The 18,546-nt window shown below is 44.3% G+C and overlaps 1 protein-coding gene across 3 annotated transcripts in view; it reads right to left on the reverse strand.

Moving 5' to 3' along the window:
• The window catches only part of elavl4 (ELAV like neuron-specific RNA binding protein 4), a 64,455-nt gene that overhangs the window by 17,434 nt on the left and 28,475 nt on the right, over positions 1-18,546 (reverse strand). For all 3 annotated transcript variants that reach the window (XM_076153266.1, XM_076153268.1, XM_076153267.1), the window contains 2 exons: positions 14,409-14,655; positions 3,730-3,833 (listed from right to left, as the gene is read on the reverse strand). In XM_076153266.1, coding sequence (XP_076009381.1) covers positions 3,730-3,833; positions 14,409-14,655 — 351 coding nt within the window. The remainder of the gene's footprint in view (positions 1-3,729; positions 3,834-14,408; positions 14,656-18,546) is intronic.

Below are 18,546 nucleotides of genomic sequence, written 5' to 3' on the forward strand. Positions count from 1 at the left end.
GAAACGCTTCCCCTGAGTCGTAACTGCAGGTGTTTTACTTTGAAAGGACAACTCACACAGCCGGGGGAAGGTTTAACAATATTAGGATTTAGAGGGAAAGAGCTTTGCTGAATTAAAATGTGAATTAATAAACTATGAGTTGAGTTTGCCGATATCCGATGAAAAGGGATTTTCCTTTTTCTGTGAGTTTTATTTAACGTTAGCAGTAAGTCTAATGTTAACTTACCAAAAAGCCTTTAAGCTTTCCACCATGCTCCCTTTACACACACACACACACACACACACACACACACAATCCATTACAAACTTGCCCTTGCAATTCTCTTTTGGATGACATTCTAACAAAGGGAATAAAAAGGCCTGAACGTGTTACTGCACACCCACACACACACACACACACACACACACACACACACACACTCACTCAGTCCCTGGTTGTCACATGCTCCTCAAGTCAATCCCGATTCTCATACACCTTCTCTCTCTCCCCCCCTCTCTCCCTCTGACACATACACACACACACACACACACACACACACACACACACACCCCTCTACAGATACTGAATCCAGAGCTATCTTTGTCTCTCCGTTCCCGTCCCCGTCCCTCCTGACGTTAGTAGTTAGGCCTAACTAACGAGTCATACTGTGAGCCACGCGGCAGAAGCTCCTCCAGCGGCAAACTTTCTTCTGTCAGTTGTCAAATGTTGTCCCGGCGTCTACATGTGAGGACCTGATTTTGCTCAACTCGAAAGTTGCATAAATCCCATTACTGCCGCTGCTGACTTTCACTTACAGCGTTTTCTTTGCCCCTGACACGCGGAGGCAGAAGCTCTCCAATGCGGTTAAAGTCAGGGGAACATAGTGGATATGCAGTCATAACCCTGAGCAACGGCATGGAAATCCTGCTGAACTCGTGGAGAATGGGATTGGGAACAGCTGGCCTTCCCAGTGTCTCTCTCATCTTTCCTCACATTCTCTTCTCACACCTCTTCCTCCTTGGCCTTTCTGTGCAGTCTTTCTCTCCCTTCCTTCCTTTCTCTTTGCTTTCCTTTCTCCCTTCTCTGCCTGGGTCCTTTCCTTCTGCTTCACTGCTTCCTGCTCACTGCCTCCCCAAATCTTTCTCCCTCTTCCAGATTCTGCGCCCCCCCCCCCACCTCCTCTCATCTTCCTCTCTCTGCAGCTCTCTCTCATTTTCTCTCCTTGTCAGCCAACTCCAGATGTCTAATCCATCAACACCTCCTCAAGCTGTGAGCAGTATTGTGTACAAGTGTGGTGTAGTGCATGTGTGAAACAGAAGTGTGCATGTGTGCAGGAAAGTTATGAAAAGTGTAAGTGTGAAGATTAAAGTGTTCCCGAGCACACACCGTATGAATGTGTATGAGTTTATGTGTGCGCCTGTGTGCGCCTGTGTGTGTGCGTGTGTCTCTGTGAGCTCCTCTCACCTTTAGCACGTCGCTTCCCCTCACACCTCAGTAGGAAAGCAGCATCTCAACCATTGCTGACAAAATCTGAGGTGTCATGGTGGAGGAAACCACGGTAGCAAAACCAAATCAAAGATACACGCTGTGAATGTGAAACTCTGGGCCAAGCATTTCCTCACAAGAAGAGTGACAGAGAGTGGGAGGGGTGTGACATGAAAGAGCGACAAACTTAATTTTAGAATTACCGCTGCTGCTTTTTAATCTATCTTGTTACCTTCAGGGCGTTTCAAAGTGCCGTGTAACACGGTAGCGAGGAAAGATGGGGAGTGATGTGTCAAACGCTGATGGTGTGAGATGACAACACACAGTTGCCTTGAGATGTTAGGATGGCTTTCTTTCTTTATTTTGGGCCTTAAAATAACCCGCTGCCAAACGTGAAGCAGGATTTAAAAAATAATAATGAAGAAGTTATTCATTAGTTTTCCTATCAGCGGGTGAATGGCTCGGCTGAATGAAAAGTTGCCTTCCTCCACTTGATAGTAACGAAGCTAAATGTGATGTGCGTCACCGCGGTAACGCAGCAAACCCACTGATTCGTTTAAGAGAGGAGGAGACGGATGAGGAAAAGCAATCAAATCTCACATGTGGTGCCGGGGCGAGACGCACTTCTTTCATTAGAGGCTACATCCAGGTACATGGTGAGATTATGTTATTACAATAATCTGAACAGGTTCACCTGTTTACTAAGGAGAATAATTATATTAATTTCTTTTAAGAGGGTAATAGGTATAGTTTATGTGGCAGTTTAGCATGCTGTAAAATTAGTGTGTCTGTATTCAGTAGCTCAGTTGAAATACTTACTTTTAAGAATTGTTCCATACCTAATATTTTGTTAATGTAGTTCATTAAAAGAAAACTTAGGAAATATGATGTTTGATAGATTTTGTATGAGATCAAAAAGAGAATCAGCCTCCATCTTTAATCAGTCGCTGTATTCAGTAAAGTCCTTGTGAATTCCAACCAACATGAATGGCTTTGAAATGATCCCAGTCCGTCATGAAGAAGCTCGTTGTCACCAAAGTCTACTCCAGTGCTGGCAGTTAACTTTGAGTTCAGGTAAAGTGGGAATATATCTTCAAATCACCAAAATGACCTTTAGGGAGTCATTTGCCTTAATTCTGCCAAGTCCTAGGGTTATTATGGTAATATGGTGAGACTCAGGACCTCAATGACATCATGTGCCTCAACTTTCAATACTAATATGAATGTCACAGTAAAAATGGTGGTTGATTAGCTGAAGAATTACTGAAGAAGTACAGAAAGGAATGAAACTGTCATCTGAATGTGTCTGTGTGTGTCTCAGCAAAGCAGCCATATAAATATGTGTGAGGAATTAGTCTTGAATAGTGTCTTTACTGAATGAAGAGCATTTTCTACAACTGCATGCCAAGACACACACACACACACACACACACACACACACACACACACACACACACACACACACACACACACACACACACACTCGCACACACACACACACAACTCTGTACTCGAAGCTGGGACACTGTGTTGAATTCAGGCCAAGCCAGATAGTGTTTGCTGTCTAGGGAATGGAGGGATTCTCTGTGGGTTTCCCTATTCATAACTACAGGCTAATCCCATCCTATTACATTAGATTAGATCAGATTAGATCAGATGACAGAAGTAGGAAACCAGATTACCGCTCATTTCTAAACCCAACAGCAAATGTAGAACACAGAGGGAAACGCGAAGCAAAGAGCTCGGTGGGAGCCGGCACGAACCACCAAGTAAAAGGTTTGAGTTTTAGCCTTGGCGACATGTTTGGAGGAAGGACAGAGCAGCGCTGGCATTGATTTATCTGACTTACCTCTGACAGCCACTGCCAAGCCTGCATATTATTTAAGGCATCAAATGCAATAACAGGGCCCTCAATCATTCTAGATGTGTGCTGATAGATCCGTTCTTTCCCTTTTAGCCAGAGATATCTATATAATTTCACCTTTACATTTTGACATTTACAAAGTAATTAGCATATAAGGAATAGTCATTAACTTTTCAAGTGTCTCTTTGATTGAGATGGTCTTTCATTTCTAACACTCATGAATGTTAAAGCCATCTCTATTTCTAGCTCATTTGCTGAGGGCTCTGAGGCAGAAGACTTCAGTTTACCATGCCCTTCATCACTTTATAGAGGGAGGTTTCATGTGCTGTTGTCCACAGATTGAGCTTTAAATGTATCTTAAAGAAAATAATAATAATAATGATAGCAATAAGCTTGTTACCTTGATCGTTTTGGTCTGAAGTCTGAGTCCATTTAACGTGTTGATGGCTTTCTCTGCATCCTTTGGATCGATGTAGTTGACAAACCCGTAGCCCAGACTCTGTCCTGGAAGAGAGGAGAAGGAAATCTATTGTTAATTCATTCAAATTCTCGTCATCTTATCGAATAATAACAGGTACATCTATAGGGTTCACGGGACAGCAAACATCTCTCCTTTCGTGTTTCCTTTCCTTCTGTTGATGTGTCCTACAGATGATTTGTACACAACATGTGTCTACAACAGCCGACGCTATCCAGGTACTTGCTCCGTTTACTGCCACCAGCATATTTTAGTCAGTGTGCACAGCTGTGCCGGGGCATGGGGAGGCAGGAACGTGAGCGGATTAAAGGAGATGTAGGTCTGCAAATAGAGTTTGTGAGGTTTGCTGCCAAAAGGAATGCATACAGTACAAACCCAGCTTTTGTGTTTCCAGCCCCTTGGTCATTTTCAACAATGAACTGTTTGGAGATAGTGTGCAAGTTAACCAGGCTTCTGATTGGTTCCCTCAGTGTGGGAGTATCCAGACTGGGGGTGTCTTTCTGATTCCACGCCAATCCAGAACTGCTCTTTGGAACCAACAGTGACCGATCGGTTAGGAAAACTACAGAACCCTGAATTAGATACCATATGAGAATCTCTGTAAATCCTAGAGACAGAACTTAAGCACTATAAAATGCACACAATAAAAAAATGGGAATGGCATAAATCCAGCCTCCCCTCTGATCACATAACCCATGTATTTTCTACTGTACAAAAAACTGAGAAAAAATAACCACCCCCCCATTTCCCTCTAAGCTCAAAGTGTCTTATATGGTAGACTCCCTTTGAGTGTGTAGCTGTGCTGACATCTCCCAGTGTTTCCCCCACAGATCAAGCTTTTCAAAAAGATGTAGGACTTTGAGCGGACGCCCGCAGCCATCAGGGCCTTCAGTCGGCTAGTTTTCGACTAACAGCCCCAATCCACTCACAACATATGCGAGCACAAAGAATCCCAGTCAGTATAAGACGAGCAGCCTGCGCATCTCATGCTAATGGGAACAGACAGCAGTTAGTCAGAGACAAAGTGAATCACAAAATATGGAGCATGGCTGTTACCAAATAAATACTTTTGGGCCATGATATCACAGCTCAGCTTTGCTCGACAGTGAGCGGCAAAAGGACCAGGAGGGACTTGTAGTTCTCACATCAAACAGTGGCTGAATCTCTCCTCTCCACCCTCTTTTCCTTTGGATTAACTGTGGATTATCAGACTCTCTCTATTGTTAATTAAAAACCTGCCATCCTGGAGAGACTACAGCTATTTATAACCAACCCTCCTCTCCTCCTTCTCCTCTTCTTCCCTGACTTGCAGCTGACATTAGTTGTAAAGTTTGGCTGTTTAAATATAACTACAGACATGTTTGCCTGTTTTCCTTCATTAAATACTGTAAACTGACAAAGAAACAGGATTAAGGAGTAGGCATGAGTGAAATTAAAACTGAAACACACCACTGGGTCAGTCAGTTGTGTATGCAAATGTCTTTCATAGGGCTTTCCAACAAACAAATACCTTTGAAACCACAGTTTGCGTCCTGTAACTGTTCATAGGTGCTCGTATCAAACTTGTACAGTACGGCTGAGAGGCTGCTGTAGGGTTTTACATCTCTCCCTCCCACTTTGCCATCACCTCGCTCGGCCCTCTCCCTCAGATTCGACAAGAAATGTGAGGTTCAATGAGCACAACTAGCAGAAGGTTAGCTGAAAATGAAGTGTGCTGGCGAAGAGCACTCATGCAGGGCAATCTAGATGGGATGGCTCGTGCTTAATGGTACCCAGACACTTAACGCTCATAGAGCCATCCAGGCCGTCAAACCAAGCCAGACTGCACCCATGGACCTGCTGCTGTGTTATGAAGTTACATGGGCCAGGGTTGACTATATTCTGTACATTCGACACTACTCCAGACTTCAAATCTGCCTGTAAGTGTGTCAGCAGAGGAGATTCAGTTTGACAGCTTTATCAGTGTATTCACTTTCATTAATCCAAATGATTGTGGCAGCTTCAACATGTGAAGGATGTGTGTGTGTACGTGTGTACTTTCAAAGAGCGTGTATGCTGTAAGCACAGGGAGCTTAGGTTGGATTTGGCATATGTGCCCACCCCCACTCTCATCTTCACTCCCACTTTGGCAGAGCTGAGGGCCTCCGGGGTTGAAAGAAAGGGGGTAGCAATGAGGCTTGCTGGATGCTATCAGTCCCCAGGTGAGGAGGGAAATGAGGGGAGACGTAGGCAAACATCTGCCTACCGCACCGCCAAAGCTCCAGGAGGGGATTCCACCCACTATTTCCAGCCTGCAATGGAACACCTCACAGCAGGGGGCAACTGGCAGCCGGCTTGGCTCCCAGGATGGGCGGGAGATCTAACACCAACGCATCACACAGGCAGATGAACACATGTGTCCACACACATACAGGTAAACATGTAATCACTCAATAACACCGATGCACACACACTTACACCATCGGTTTATGATGTCCTTGCTGCAGGGATGATACAGCCGTGTGGCTGAAGTGGCCTTGTAGCAGTGACAGTGAATGCATCAGGCAGGGGAGCAGATATGGAGGTGGCTGGTGGGACGTTCACCTCACCCCACTCTCCAACCTTGAGTTATTCAAATCTGGATTTGTTTACATCCTTTACTCTCAGTGTGTGAGAACAAAGGTTTGTGTGTGCATGCATTAATCTGCATAACAGAAAGGCTCTTATAGATGAGACCGCTGTGAGTACTTGTGGGCCCACTCACTCATGCATGCAGAGGCAGCAAGCAGTGTGCTTGGCTTCACCCTGTCACAACAACTGTCCTGTCCTCCACAACACTGCCCAGCAGGATCAGTCCGGCTTAGAGCCTGCACTTGGTTCAGCCCGTCAGTATGGGCTGCTCTGTTCCCGCTCACCACACCATAATAAAGCACAGCTCACACTACAGCAGCTCAGAATCGTTCCTCTTCTCATGGTTTCTTACTGAGCTCCACAATGAGCCGAGCTTCTCCTCCACCTCGTTAAATTACACAATACATTTTTTTTTTACCACAACAAAGAAGCAGCAACAACTAAAACTTATTTTAAAGTTTGCCGTAGCAATTTGAAGCATTGCACCCTCTCTTGTGATGCTCACCAAACATGAGATGAAGAAAGGAGACAGGTTCTGTTGCCTCTCTTTGAATTGCCTCTGCAGGGGTTCTCCCTCTTTTCTCTTTCATGTTTGAGGTTTTGTGGGGTAGTTTGTCCATGTTGTTCTGGAGAGCATTGATGTTTGGGCCTGTAAAGCCCTTGGAGACTTGTTTGTGACTGAAGCTACTGGAACCTATTGACTTATTGACCGTAATGAAACCTATTGGCTTGAACCTACGCTGTTTGCTACAGAAATCTGGACACATTTGAGGGTGGGGGGTTGCATTTGTACTGAATAATGAGATCTCCATTCAACTTTGGTTCAAGTCCATAATCCTTCACATAAACTTTTTGCTGCCTAAAACATTTCAAAAACCACAAAGTGAATCTGTATCTTTAAAGTATGATTACAGGCAAATAACTAGAAAACTGAGGCAAAGCAGAGAAGCTATTAAAAACCAATGATAAATGGCCTCTAATGAGGTTATAGTTAACAGAAAAATAAGCTTTGTGCTGATCAATTAGTCTAATGGATACTTTTACTTATATGTATATTTTAATTGTCAATTTAAACACAAACCAAAATGATTCATTGCGGCTTATAATGGTGTTTTAATGAGGTTAGATATCAGAGTCTTGACTCGTCGGTTGCTGTACAGTGGCACTCATGTAAGTTCTAAAGTCATTTGATCAACTCAGCAGACATAAACGGGGGATTCTTGATCAAATATAGGAACGTTATATCACACAGGAGCATCTGCCAGATCCTGTCACTACACATTGTATCGCTTCAAACGCTTTATCTGAATTCCAGTGTTTTATCACGTTACACTCTTGGTACAGTCTGGCTGAGAACAGATCTATAACAATGTAAAGCTGGGGGAGTGAGGAGGTGGGGGCTAATTTGAACCAAACCCCCACTGTTCTGGCACGGCTTTTATACAATCTGAAATAAATAGTTGAGGGAAGGTGGGCATGTTTGTCAGTGGTAAAATCACAGCTATTTCAGTGAGTAGCTCTTCGGTGTGTTGGCGAGGTGTTATGACTAAGCCATTATTTGTTTCCTGAGGAGCAGCAGGTTGCCCAACATGCGAGATGAGAAAATGAGTGTGTGCTTCAAGTGGGTATCCTGCCTGCTGGCCACTATGTAGTACCCCCCCTCCCCTCCCCCCCTCTGTGCACACTTACACACACATACCAGTGGATGCAGGTGAAAAGTCACATTACCACACCCATGTCAAATTACACATGGATGCATCGGGACAAACAAGAGATAAACAGATACACGCAAGACTATACTCCATTTGCAGACACACACTCATTTCAAAGCTACACACTGATTTATATTCATGATCATATATATTGGTGAATGTATACATATTCAGGTAAACAATCCTAGGCTGTAAGCTTCTCATAGTGCTGTGATTATTGAGCTCATTTCTTCTTTTATGTGACTAACAGCTGTGTGTTGTAGACATGAAAGCATCTTCATCTCCTGCTATCATCAGACAAGGGCAAGAGTTGCACAATGCGCTCTTTGATGTAGAGTGGTGGCTACCAAATGAAACACATGAACCTCCCATTGCTCGTGTCTGGATGCAATATTTTTTCATAAACTATCTTGGGGGAGTGTGTTGCTGGCTGAGGAGGCGACAAAATTTAACCAAGCTGAAGAAATTCTACTAAAATGCTCTCAACGCCAATAAGAGAGATTCAGTGATGACATTCTATGATTAAATTCTATTTTAAGTTGGATTATTACATCTATTATTTTGCTCATTTGTGGTTGATATCGATGTTATATGTCAACTACAGATATGAGCAGGAGAAGGTTTCCGTTTCCTCTCCCCAGAAACAGGTACATCTGTTTGGTCAGTTTTAAATTTAGCGACATTTAAGATGTGGAGGGAGAGAGACATAGATATTCAATTTGTCAGAGTAAATGTGTCACATTCCCTGCTCCCTCTCTCCTCCATCCTCTGACTCTTTGCTCCTTGCTGCTGTTGTACTTGAGGTGGAGCTATTTTTGATCGGCCAGTGCTCCTCAACATTTGAAAAGGTGCCCTGCTGTCTGCAGCCTCACATCCAAATACAATCCACTTACCTCAAAGAAGGTGAGCTGCATTGGAAATAAGTCAAGGGAGTTTGTAGAAAGACAAACATGCAGAACACAAGAGACACACACACACGCACACACACTACTCTGCTCTCACACTAGCAATATAGTTAGTATGTATTATGTGGCATGCACTGAGCCTGTTTAAATAACTAAATTCATAAACAGAGCCACATCCCCCACACACACATATCTACTCTCCCACTCACTCATTCAACACATCTTTCCCTTCTGGGTTGCCAAGGTAGCAGCCACTGTTACAGTCAGGAGGCTCCTGCTCTCAGTTCCCAAGGCCCTGCTTCCTCCACCACACACACACACACATACACGCACACACACGCACAAGTACACAGGCTTGCCCACATAGAAGCTCAGGGACAAACACACGTCTACCACCCACTCATGGTGGCTCCCTGAGCCTTGGGGCCAGTGGACTGCGGTAAGCAGTGTGTGGGCCGGATGGCGGTGCAGTGGAGGTATAGAAGGCAAACTGAGGAGCCCCTTTAAGTCTTAGATAACCCTGTTACGTCAGGATCACACTGGACTGCATCTGCTCAAGGATCTCACAGAGATCACAAAAAGTGAGCAGACCCAAAGCCCCTTAGCTGTCAACCCTCAGCCGCACAGGACCCAGACCGGAGAGGGACGGTCCAGCCCTCTCCTGTCCAGGTACAGATAACTCACAGTGGAGGGCGAGAACTAACCCTCAGGCACATTCAGCTTGTAAATGTGAGGCCCACACAGGGGACGGACACACAACTTGCGTGTTCCATATAAAGGGCACTCAAAGTGGATTGAGGGGATGGAGGCAGGCTGTGCCCAGGGTTGTAGGGGGACAAGTGCAACCTAGGAAGCCATCCAATTCTGCATCCAGAGCAGAAAGAGGAGAGGCTAGGAGGAGAGAGACAGGACATTCCAGCGACCTGGGACTGTGTAAATGTAATAAATAAATGCCCCTCTGCCTGATTGTGTCAGTACTTCTGAGCCTAGCCACTCGTTTTTGAGAGATGCAGCCTGTGTGTGAGGTCTAAACACTGCACCAGCCACAGAATATAAATGTAATGTTATAGTTTGTAAACATGCAGAACACTGCATTTGTTGTTTATGTGCATTGGAAGGTGTAAATAGATCTCATTATAAGGCAAACAGACCATAATAGCAAGTTTATTTCCCTTCACTATAGTAATGACGGGAGAAACAGCTTCATTTGTGCTCTGAAGTACAAAGAGAATCAGGTTTGTTGCCTGGCGTGTTGTGGATGTTACACAGAGCTGTGGGTAAACTGAGGTTTATGGTAAATATTTCATCTGCTCCCCATTAGACTGACAGACCCTCTGCAAGAACTTAACTCCCCCGGTCTGTCCTCGCAGATCAAGACTAGATGCATATTTTATGTTTGTAATACTTGTGGGTGCACTTGATGTTCTGTTCCAGAAGTGGAACGCCAATGAGACTAACGGACGTGTGCTCGCTGAACCACAGGACTGTGCCTGCAAAGCAAAGCCGGTAAACATGAGCTGTTGTTCCACCTGCCTGAATGAGGTGTACCTGTCCTTCTGTGAGCTTTGACTTCACAGCAGAGTTCACATGCAGTGAAGCCACAGCCAGGCAGAGACGCTCTGGTTTGCCCTCCTCCACAGCTGACGTAGTCATAGCCCATCTATTTTTCATAGCTAACATCTCCTCGGCTTGCTTCATTGTCACAGTGACACAAACTCCGACACATGGAAGGTGAGGAGTGTGATGTGCACAGGGGCTTCATTTAGTTTGTTCAGGGTGATATATTTACCGGCTTTGAGGAGGTATAAAAATGATTATCTCAATAACAGGGAGAATAACATCCCTATCATTAAAAGGTGTAGAGTTGCTGTGTGCTACTGATTGCCTGCAATCAGGAAATATTGAACCTACCTTAGGCAAAAGGTAACAGACACACAGTGAACTGTTTACTCATTAAACAAGAGAAATGTCCTCTTGTATCTCTCCACAGAATAAGGAGGCTGAGCTTTTGGCCACTGCTCTTGTTGCCACGATTGGAGAATGTACAAATTGTTGTTACCGAGAAAAAAAAATCATTTCCCCCTCACGATTCTAAACCCAGAGATGCAATCAATTGTTGTTTGAGCACGGAAAGCCATTTCTTCTCTTCCGTGTCATTACCAAAACAAATGTATTCATTTCTCCAGCAGAAATGCAGCCGATGCAGAAAAATGATCCGGAGAAATGACTAACTGACAAGGATCAGTCAATTCCATTTGTGTGTGTGTTTGTGTGTGTGCTTGTGTGCATGTAAGAGACGGCTCCTGCCTAGAAGGAGCAATACTTTAATGCATTCCATTAAAACCTAGCAGGTGAGTTTCTCATTGCTCTCGCTTCGTCTGTGTTTGTTACCGGCCCTTCTGCTGCTGCTGAAGGTGTGAGCTTTCAGCTTCAGTAAGACATTTGACTCTCTATGAAGAAACAAAACAGACCCAGAGTGCTGAATCTCATGGAGCTATCAGCGCACATCGTCTGAAATCCTTCCTGAGCCACTATGGTATACACACTTAATTCAAATGATGGAGGCCTAGGGCTTGTGTGAAAGTGTGTGTGGGCAGCAGTTAGGTGCATGGAAGGCAGACTTAAATAAAAGATTAACCTGCACGTCCCCGATGTGTTCTGAGAGCACCGGGCAGAGGTAGCGGCGCAGACAAGCAGGAAGGTAGGTGGGCAAGAAGGCATGTGGGGATGAAGAAAGGCACTTAAGAGGTGGGTTATTTTTTTCTCCTACCCGCTGAAGTCAGCCGGGGTGACAGACGAAGCTGGAGTGCCTACGCCTGCCCACAGCCGACCCGGCCTCACGCCATGATGGCATCAGAGCTGACAGGAGCAAGTCCACAGGAAGCTGAAGAGCTGTCTGTCTCATAACTCACAGAGGCTCAGGTGCTCACACAGTCTCTGCTTATGGGTGTGTGTGTCTGTGTGTGTGTGAGAGGTTGTGTTTAAATGAACAGACTGGATGAATGACTGAATATTTGAGATAAGAATGCAGCTGTAAAAAGGATCTTGACTCTAAAGATAGACTAATGTATCCACTCTTATCCCACGGTATGTTCGCCCATGCATGAGCCAATGGATCTATCGTGTAATCATTAAATAACAACCAATATAATAATTCCAGTCAGTAAAGTTATTTAAAACTCTGTTCTTCATCCTCATCACTCTGCATAATACAACACAAAGGCAGAAGGGCCTTATTATTCCCTTCACTATGAATAATCTGTGCCTGCAGAACACTTTTACTATCCTCCAGACATCTTCTAAAGTTTTCATCCTGAAATTTTAACGCGGTATAAAATATACTTTTTCCTCTCCGTCTTTGAATTCACCGGAAACATTTAAATGGCATCGGTTGACCTTTCTTACATCAGTGAGCAGACATTCAGAGGAGAGGAGCGAGGGTGCAGGTGTGTGTGCTGTATACATCCTTCTCCAAAAAAAAGGGGCTTCTCTCTACGCCTCCCTCTCTCAAACCTGGCTCACTCCCGTAATGATTTGGAAGACTGTGCGAGAGTGTGAGGCCTCTTGGCATTCCCTGAAAGAAGAGGGGAGCTGTGCTTTGTTAGTCTAAAAGTTTGCGCGAGGAAATTGCACCCATGGGAGAGCAAAACAGGTTTGCACAGGGGGGGGCCGCGGGAGGGCGGGATTTATTTATAACTTCTTGCATTGATGCTAAGTCATCAGAGAGACCTTGCAGTGCAGAGCAGAGAAGAACCCTAAATGGTTTGAAAGTGAGCGAACAAACATTTCCACCATTCTCACATTCCCCCGGTTCGGCTCCTAGCAGTTTATACACCGTTTCTGTTTTTACACCAATTTTCAGTTTTGAAGCTGCCGTTAGTGCCGTTAGTGCCGTTGTGGCGTTCCTCGCTGCTGTTTGGGGAACAACACTTAAGGGAGGGGGGGAGAGGGAACGATGTGATGGTGACGATGATAGCTATGTGGTAACCTTGTGTTATTTTTGTTCACACCATCCACCATTATTCCAGTGTATCAGACGCTCTGGCTCCATTTTGTGACCCATTACAGAGGAAGATGATGATGATGATGACTCCAAAAAAGAATTAGAGCAGAAATTAGCTTAAAAAACTGGCCAACAGAAGAGAACTGAACTGGTGGACTCTCTGGTTTACAGTCAGGATCATCACTGCTGTTGGCCTCTGTGTTATGCTTTACTACAGGAATATGACTTTGTGTGATTATGAATGTTTGTATGCGTGTTTACTCCCCGCCTGCCTCCACACCAGAATGGCTTGGTGATCTCCACTGCCTGCTTTCCTTTAATGAGATTATCAGGAGAAGAGTGTCAGTAAGTAGGATCTAAAATGAAAGCCATTATGGAGCATTATCACAGAGCTGCACCCCCCCCACCCCCCATCCATCTGCTGTACGGCCACCCACACAGCCACTACGCCCAGATTACAGCCGTGATTAGCGCTCCGAAGTGCTGCTTAATTTAAACACCTCTGGAGAACATGTGGCGCTTTGCTGCATTGCTGAGTCGCAGCGCCTGAGCACACACACAGAGGGCAGAGACGGGTCCCTGCCTGTGGGAGACACAGCGCACACGGACTCCACGCATACATATCAATGGTATGGATGGATTCCAAACCAGGTTGATCTCAGGGCTTTTGTGTGTGTGTGTTTATGTATGCATGCGTTAACTTCTCCTGTCCTCTTTCGTTCTTCCAACCTGTGTGTTAGTGTGTTATCTGAGTACATTCAACACTGGCTGAGAGCATATGGCATATGGTTAATAGTATCTACACCTACTCGTGATCTTTGAGCAGCCTACAGCAGTGGCTGCGTACTTTGCACATTCCACGCACAGCTCACAGTGCCATGTTACGCCTGTCCTTCCTCACTGGATCTCTCATCTCTCAATTTAGGCTACCAACAATCGGAAAATATGTGTTTCCCCAGAGAATCTACACCACAGTGTTCCCAGAGAAAGATTATTAGGAAGCAAGATAGTGTGGTTAATTGGAAGTCCATCATTAAAACAGAATTCCAAGACCCGAGCCAAAGTTATTAAGCAATTTCCCTTCCAGCTCAGTACAGCAGCTGACTGTGCTCTCCCTTTCCACTTTCCTTTGGAGAGTCCAGTGAAAATAGGGTTTCCTCTCATCAAAGCTTGCCAGGTTAGGATACTTCCTGTTTTCCCTCTTCTTCCCATTATTTACGATTATTATCACTGGAACTTTTAATATTTTCTCTGTGCTTAAACAAATTCATTCCCCTTCATGGACTGAAACATTCCCAGCTGTTAACAAAGCCAAAGCAGTATTCTTAGTTCCTGAAAAGCTTTAATATTCACCACGTCTCCATCAAGTACCTGTGATCTTGTCACGAACCAGCTTGCAGGACTCGATTTCACCGATGCTACCGAAGAGGCTACGGAACTCCTCCTGGGTCATGTTCTGGGGCAGGTAGTTGACAATGAGGTTGGTCTTGCTGTCGTCATTTGATGGTCCGGTCTGCATGGGCGAGGGGCACCCGCGGTTGTTGTTGGTTGGGCCGTTGGCTGTAGTGCCTCCTCCGCTCGGCCCATTTGTCACTGGAGCCTCCATGTTACTGATGATCTGAGGTGGGGCGAGAGAGGAGGAGGAAAGGTGGAAAAAGAGGAGGGGAGGAACCACAGAGAGGAAGGGCAGAGGGACAAGGAGAGAAAGGATTAGTGGGCAAAGTATTCCTAAAATCTGAACTCTTAGCAAAGCATCCAATTCACAGGCAACATTGTCTAATTCTCTTACTTGTACTGTATACATATGTAAACTATGTAATGCTACAGCAAGATGTGGGTTTATACCTGACACACATTTGAGCCTATTTCATCAATCTGACTGTTAAGGAGCCTAATATGAGGCAAACACAGAGAGCTGGCAGTTTGTTAGCTCCTAAAGTACAATGATGGCAATAAAATAAAAATGGCTAATCTCTTATAAAATAGTGAAATGTCCAATGTCCACCTCCTTAACTGGCAGTGTGAAGTTAAATAACAGGCAAAGTCATAAAGCATGGCATCTTTTAATGCTCTGTAATATTAATCTTTGAATGATTATAATATAACTCTGACCCTACAGGGGCAGACGGACAGTGAGGATGTTCTTTTATGGGTTTGTAACATTTATAAATCCAACCTTATAACAATATAATATCTCTCTATATTGCAGATAGAATAGGACTCTGAGGCCAAGATAGATTATAAAAAAATATTCAAATTGTAGGCATGTCCAGTCCCCATTTTGCTCAAACCTGTCCAGTCATGGTCCTATTTAGTCCTGACCCCCTGTTTCCATTTACCAAATGGGCTCGTACTGAGTTTCTACCTATACAACCAGTGTAGATCTAAACATGACATGGCTGGTTTACTCATTTATACTCAGGAATAATAATAGAAATGGTTATTGCTGATGAATCATCTCTTATACGTGGCCAACAGAATTAACTGCTGAGAGTCTGACTTTAATTAAAACCAAAGATTTCTCCCATCACAATCTCAAACATGTCAATAATGCTATACGGTTTAATTAAAAAATGACTCAGCCAACATGGACTAACAAAATTGACACATATGAACATGCTATACACACTTGAAACCCTCAATAACTCTAAACACAGAGAAACACAACAAACACTCTCCCCTCAGAGGATAAAAACCTAAATATTCATGAACACAGTGAGCGGCGTCTCTGAATAGTTCTCTTTTACTTTGATTGCTGCTGGGGTTTCTGGGAGGTGACAACAACAGGGGCAGCCCTTCAGCGAGCTATTTGACGGCAGATGCTGCTGCTCTGACAGAGAGGGGGTTGGGTTTTTCTATCTAGCTTTGCGGCGCGTCGTGGGATCAAAGTGTTCAAAGAGGAACTATGAGCGTAGTGTAAGTGCGAGAGAAAACAGACAAGAAAACAAAACAGAAAGAGAGTCAAAAGTTGTGAGGAGGAGGGGAGGTTGCTCTCCACTTTCTCTCTACAACGCCGTGACATTTGAAACACAAGTGCTCATTCTTTAAAAAAAAAAAGGGTTAAATTATATTCATGAATTGTAATTAATGGATTAGTGAAACACACGTGGATGGATGTAGCATTAGAAGATGGTTAGAGTGCTTTAGAGCTTGACTAGTGCTTTAACAAAACAAGCAAGTATGAGCCTACTTCATCCAGCAGAACGGAGCTTCATATTCATGGTTCATACATCTGGATCTACGTCTGGATGTTCCATGTTCTTTATCCTGGGGTCCATCTCACAATCCCCACTTTTTTTAATACCTCAATCAGGGTGTAGATTCATAGAATTCATTGCTCAGATCTCTCCTGTCTATTTTCATCGACTCTATAGTACACACACACACACAAAGATGCTGCGCTTGGTTTGAATGAGGAGAAAAGGCACAGAAGTCGCATCACTCTCTATTTCTGGATTATTAAAAGACGGTCTCTGCTCGGCCTCCCGTAGCAATAAGATGAGCTCAAATATTTCACTGTTTGTCTCAAATGTTTTTAAAACCAGTCAAAACGCTCACATTTAAAAGCCCCTATTGGTTTGAAACATTTTACTTTTGTCCATCTGACAAGCAATATAATGGTGATACTTGAATGCAGGTAAATGAAAAACAGCCACTGGGATAATTAACCATTTAAATCCCTACTGAAATGAGATAATAACTACATTACAGACCTCTAATTCTAAATCTATATTAGTAGACTGGTTGTCAAAATAGGTTTAAATAGTTTTTAAATTATTTGCTGCTCAAAAAGTGGATAAAGAAAAACCAAAGAGCATTGAGTTTATGTTAGTGAGGGTTGAAGAACAGGCAGATGAGCCTTTGACCTTATATGGCAGATTCAGAAAGGTCAAACAACAACAGTGTGTGATGAGCTGCTTCAAGCATCTCCTCCAAATTTTAGTCTGTATTTCTTAACATCCATTCTCCATATTTTTCCTGATCTAGGCATTTGTTTTCCTCTTATACGGCGTGGCTGGACAGCATCTAAGTGTTTCTAGGTGTACACGTCTTGAGTGTCTTGTTTTGAATCTACTTCCATCCCCACATGCACGCAAATGCATGCATGAAGGCATTCACACTGCATCTGCCATGAGTGCATGAGCACATAGGGAGAAAGCACACATGCACGCGCCGCCGCCGCCAGCAGCAGCAAATAAACAGACAGGGATATGTCTAAGAGCTCTCAAGATGAGAGCGGCATGCAAATTGTTCTTTTGACAGTATCCTTCCTTAGTCACTCACCACTCCAGCACAATAGAGATACAGAGACAGATCAAGACAGGCAGAGAGGGAGCGAGAGAAGAAGGGTGGAGAGGAATGGGAGAGGGAGGAGGGAAATTAAGTATCTACCCATAATAGAGTTGATTGGAGAGGGCCTTATTAAATCTGTTTACATTCCCTGCTGGGCTCCATTCTGTCAGAGACTTTCAACTCCATGGGACATTTTCTGCGGAGTTTTTACACCAAAATGGCTGCCTCTAATTAACAGGGACCTGCCGAGTCCCTATGGCCAATTATATTCTTCCCCTTGTGCCTGCCCACCAGCATTTGTGCTGCTCAGCAGTCCACTTTGTGTTGGTTGTGAGTACTCTGGCTGTTCCTCCTCTCCCACTGTGGAGCCCAGTGCTGTGAACAGAGCTCCCTGCATGTCCTGCTGCCTGGCTCCAGCACCGGGCCTCTCTGGCTCATTGCAGGATACACAGGGTCGGCCTGTAGTTCACACATTCTAATGCTCCTCATGCTGGAGGTATAGCCAGACACATACACACACTTTAGAAGTTCGTAAGTAGAGGGAAAGAATCTCTCGCTCTGCCAAAATGTCAATTGGCGTGTGTGAAGTCAGGAGTGATTGTAGGAAGAACAGCAGCTCTACTGCACACACCAGGCACTTTCTATTGAGTTTATCTTTTTGTCAGGAGCCTTCTGAGGCAAAATGTTTGCTTGCTACCCACACTATTTACATAGAAATAAAAAAAGTAGTCAACTTAGATTGCCTTGTGCATGTGCATGTTTCCCCCCATGTTATATTACATCACATCAGATATTAGGATTAGATATTAAATAGAAGAAGAAGCGGAGATGCAAAGCGAAGTCTCAGAGAATTCAGGCTCAGAGTACAACTGCACCTCCCGGAGGACAGGGGGGAGAGAGAGAGAGGGGGAGAGAGAGGATGAAAGAAAAGAGGGAGAGAGAGAGGAAATACCCACGGATTCATCTTTGCCTGTGCTCATGATGGCTAAAAGGCACCGCTAACAGACGCCTTTTAAATAATAAAACAGCATTTTATGGATATAAATTGAGATAATAGAGATTTGCTTAGCAACATTTTATTCTTCCTTAAAGACTTTGTCAAAGATATGGGATGGATTATGAAGTAAGCAGCTTAATATTGCTTCTACTTCCTCCCTGCTCAGCTCCAGTCCTCCCTCCTGCCCTCAGCCTGCAGCCCCACCCATCACTCTCTGTC

This window comes from Genypterus blacodes, unplaced genomic scaffold (assembly GCF_046128005.1).
Source record: "Genypterus blacodes isolate CSIRO-AG114 ecotype Tasmania unplaced genomic scaffold, CSIRO-AGI_Gbla_v1 ptg000058l_1, whole genome shotgun sequence".
Classification (NCBI taxonomy): domain Eukaryota; kingdom Metazoa; phylum Chordata; class Actinopteri; order Ophidiiformes; family Ophidiidae; genus Genypterus; species Genypterus blacodes.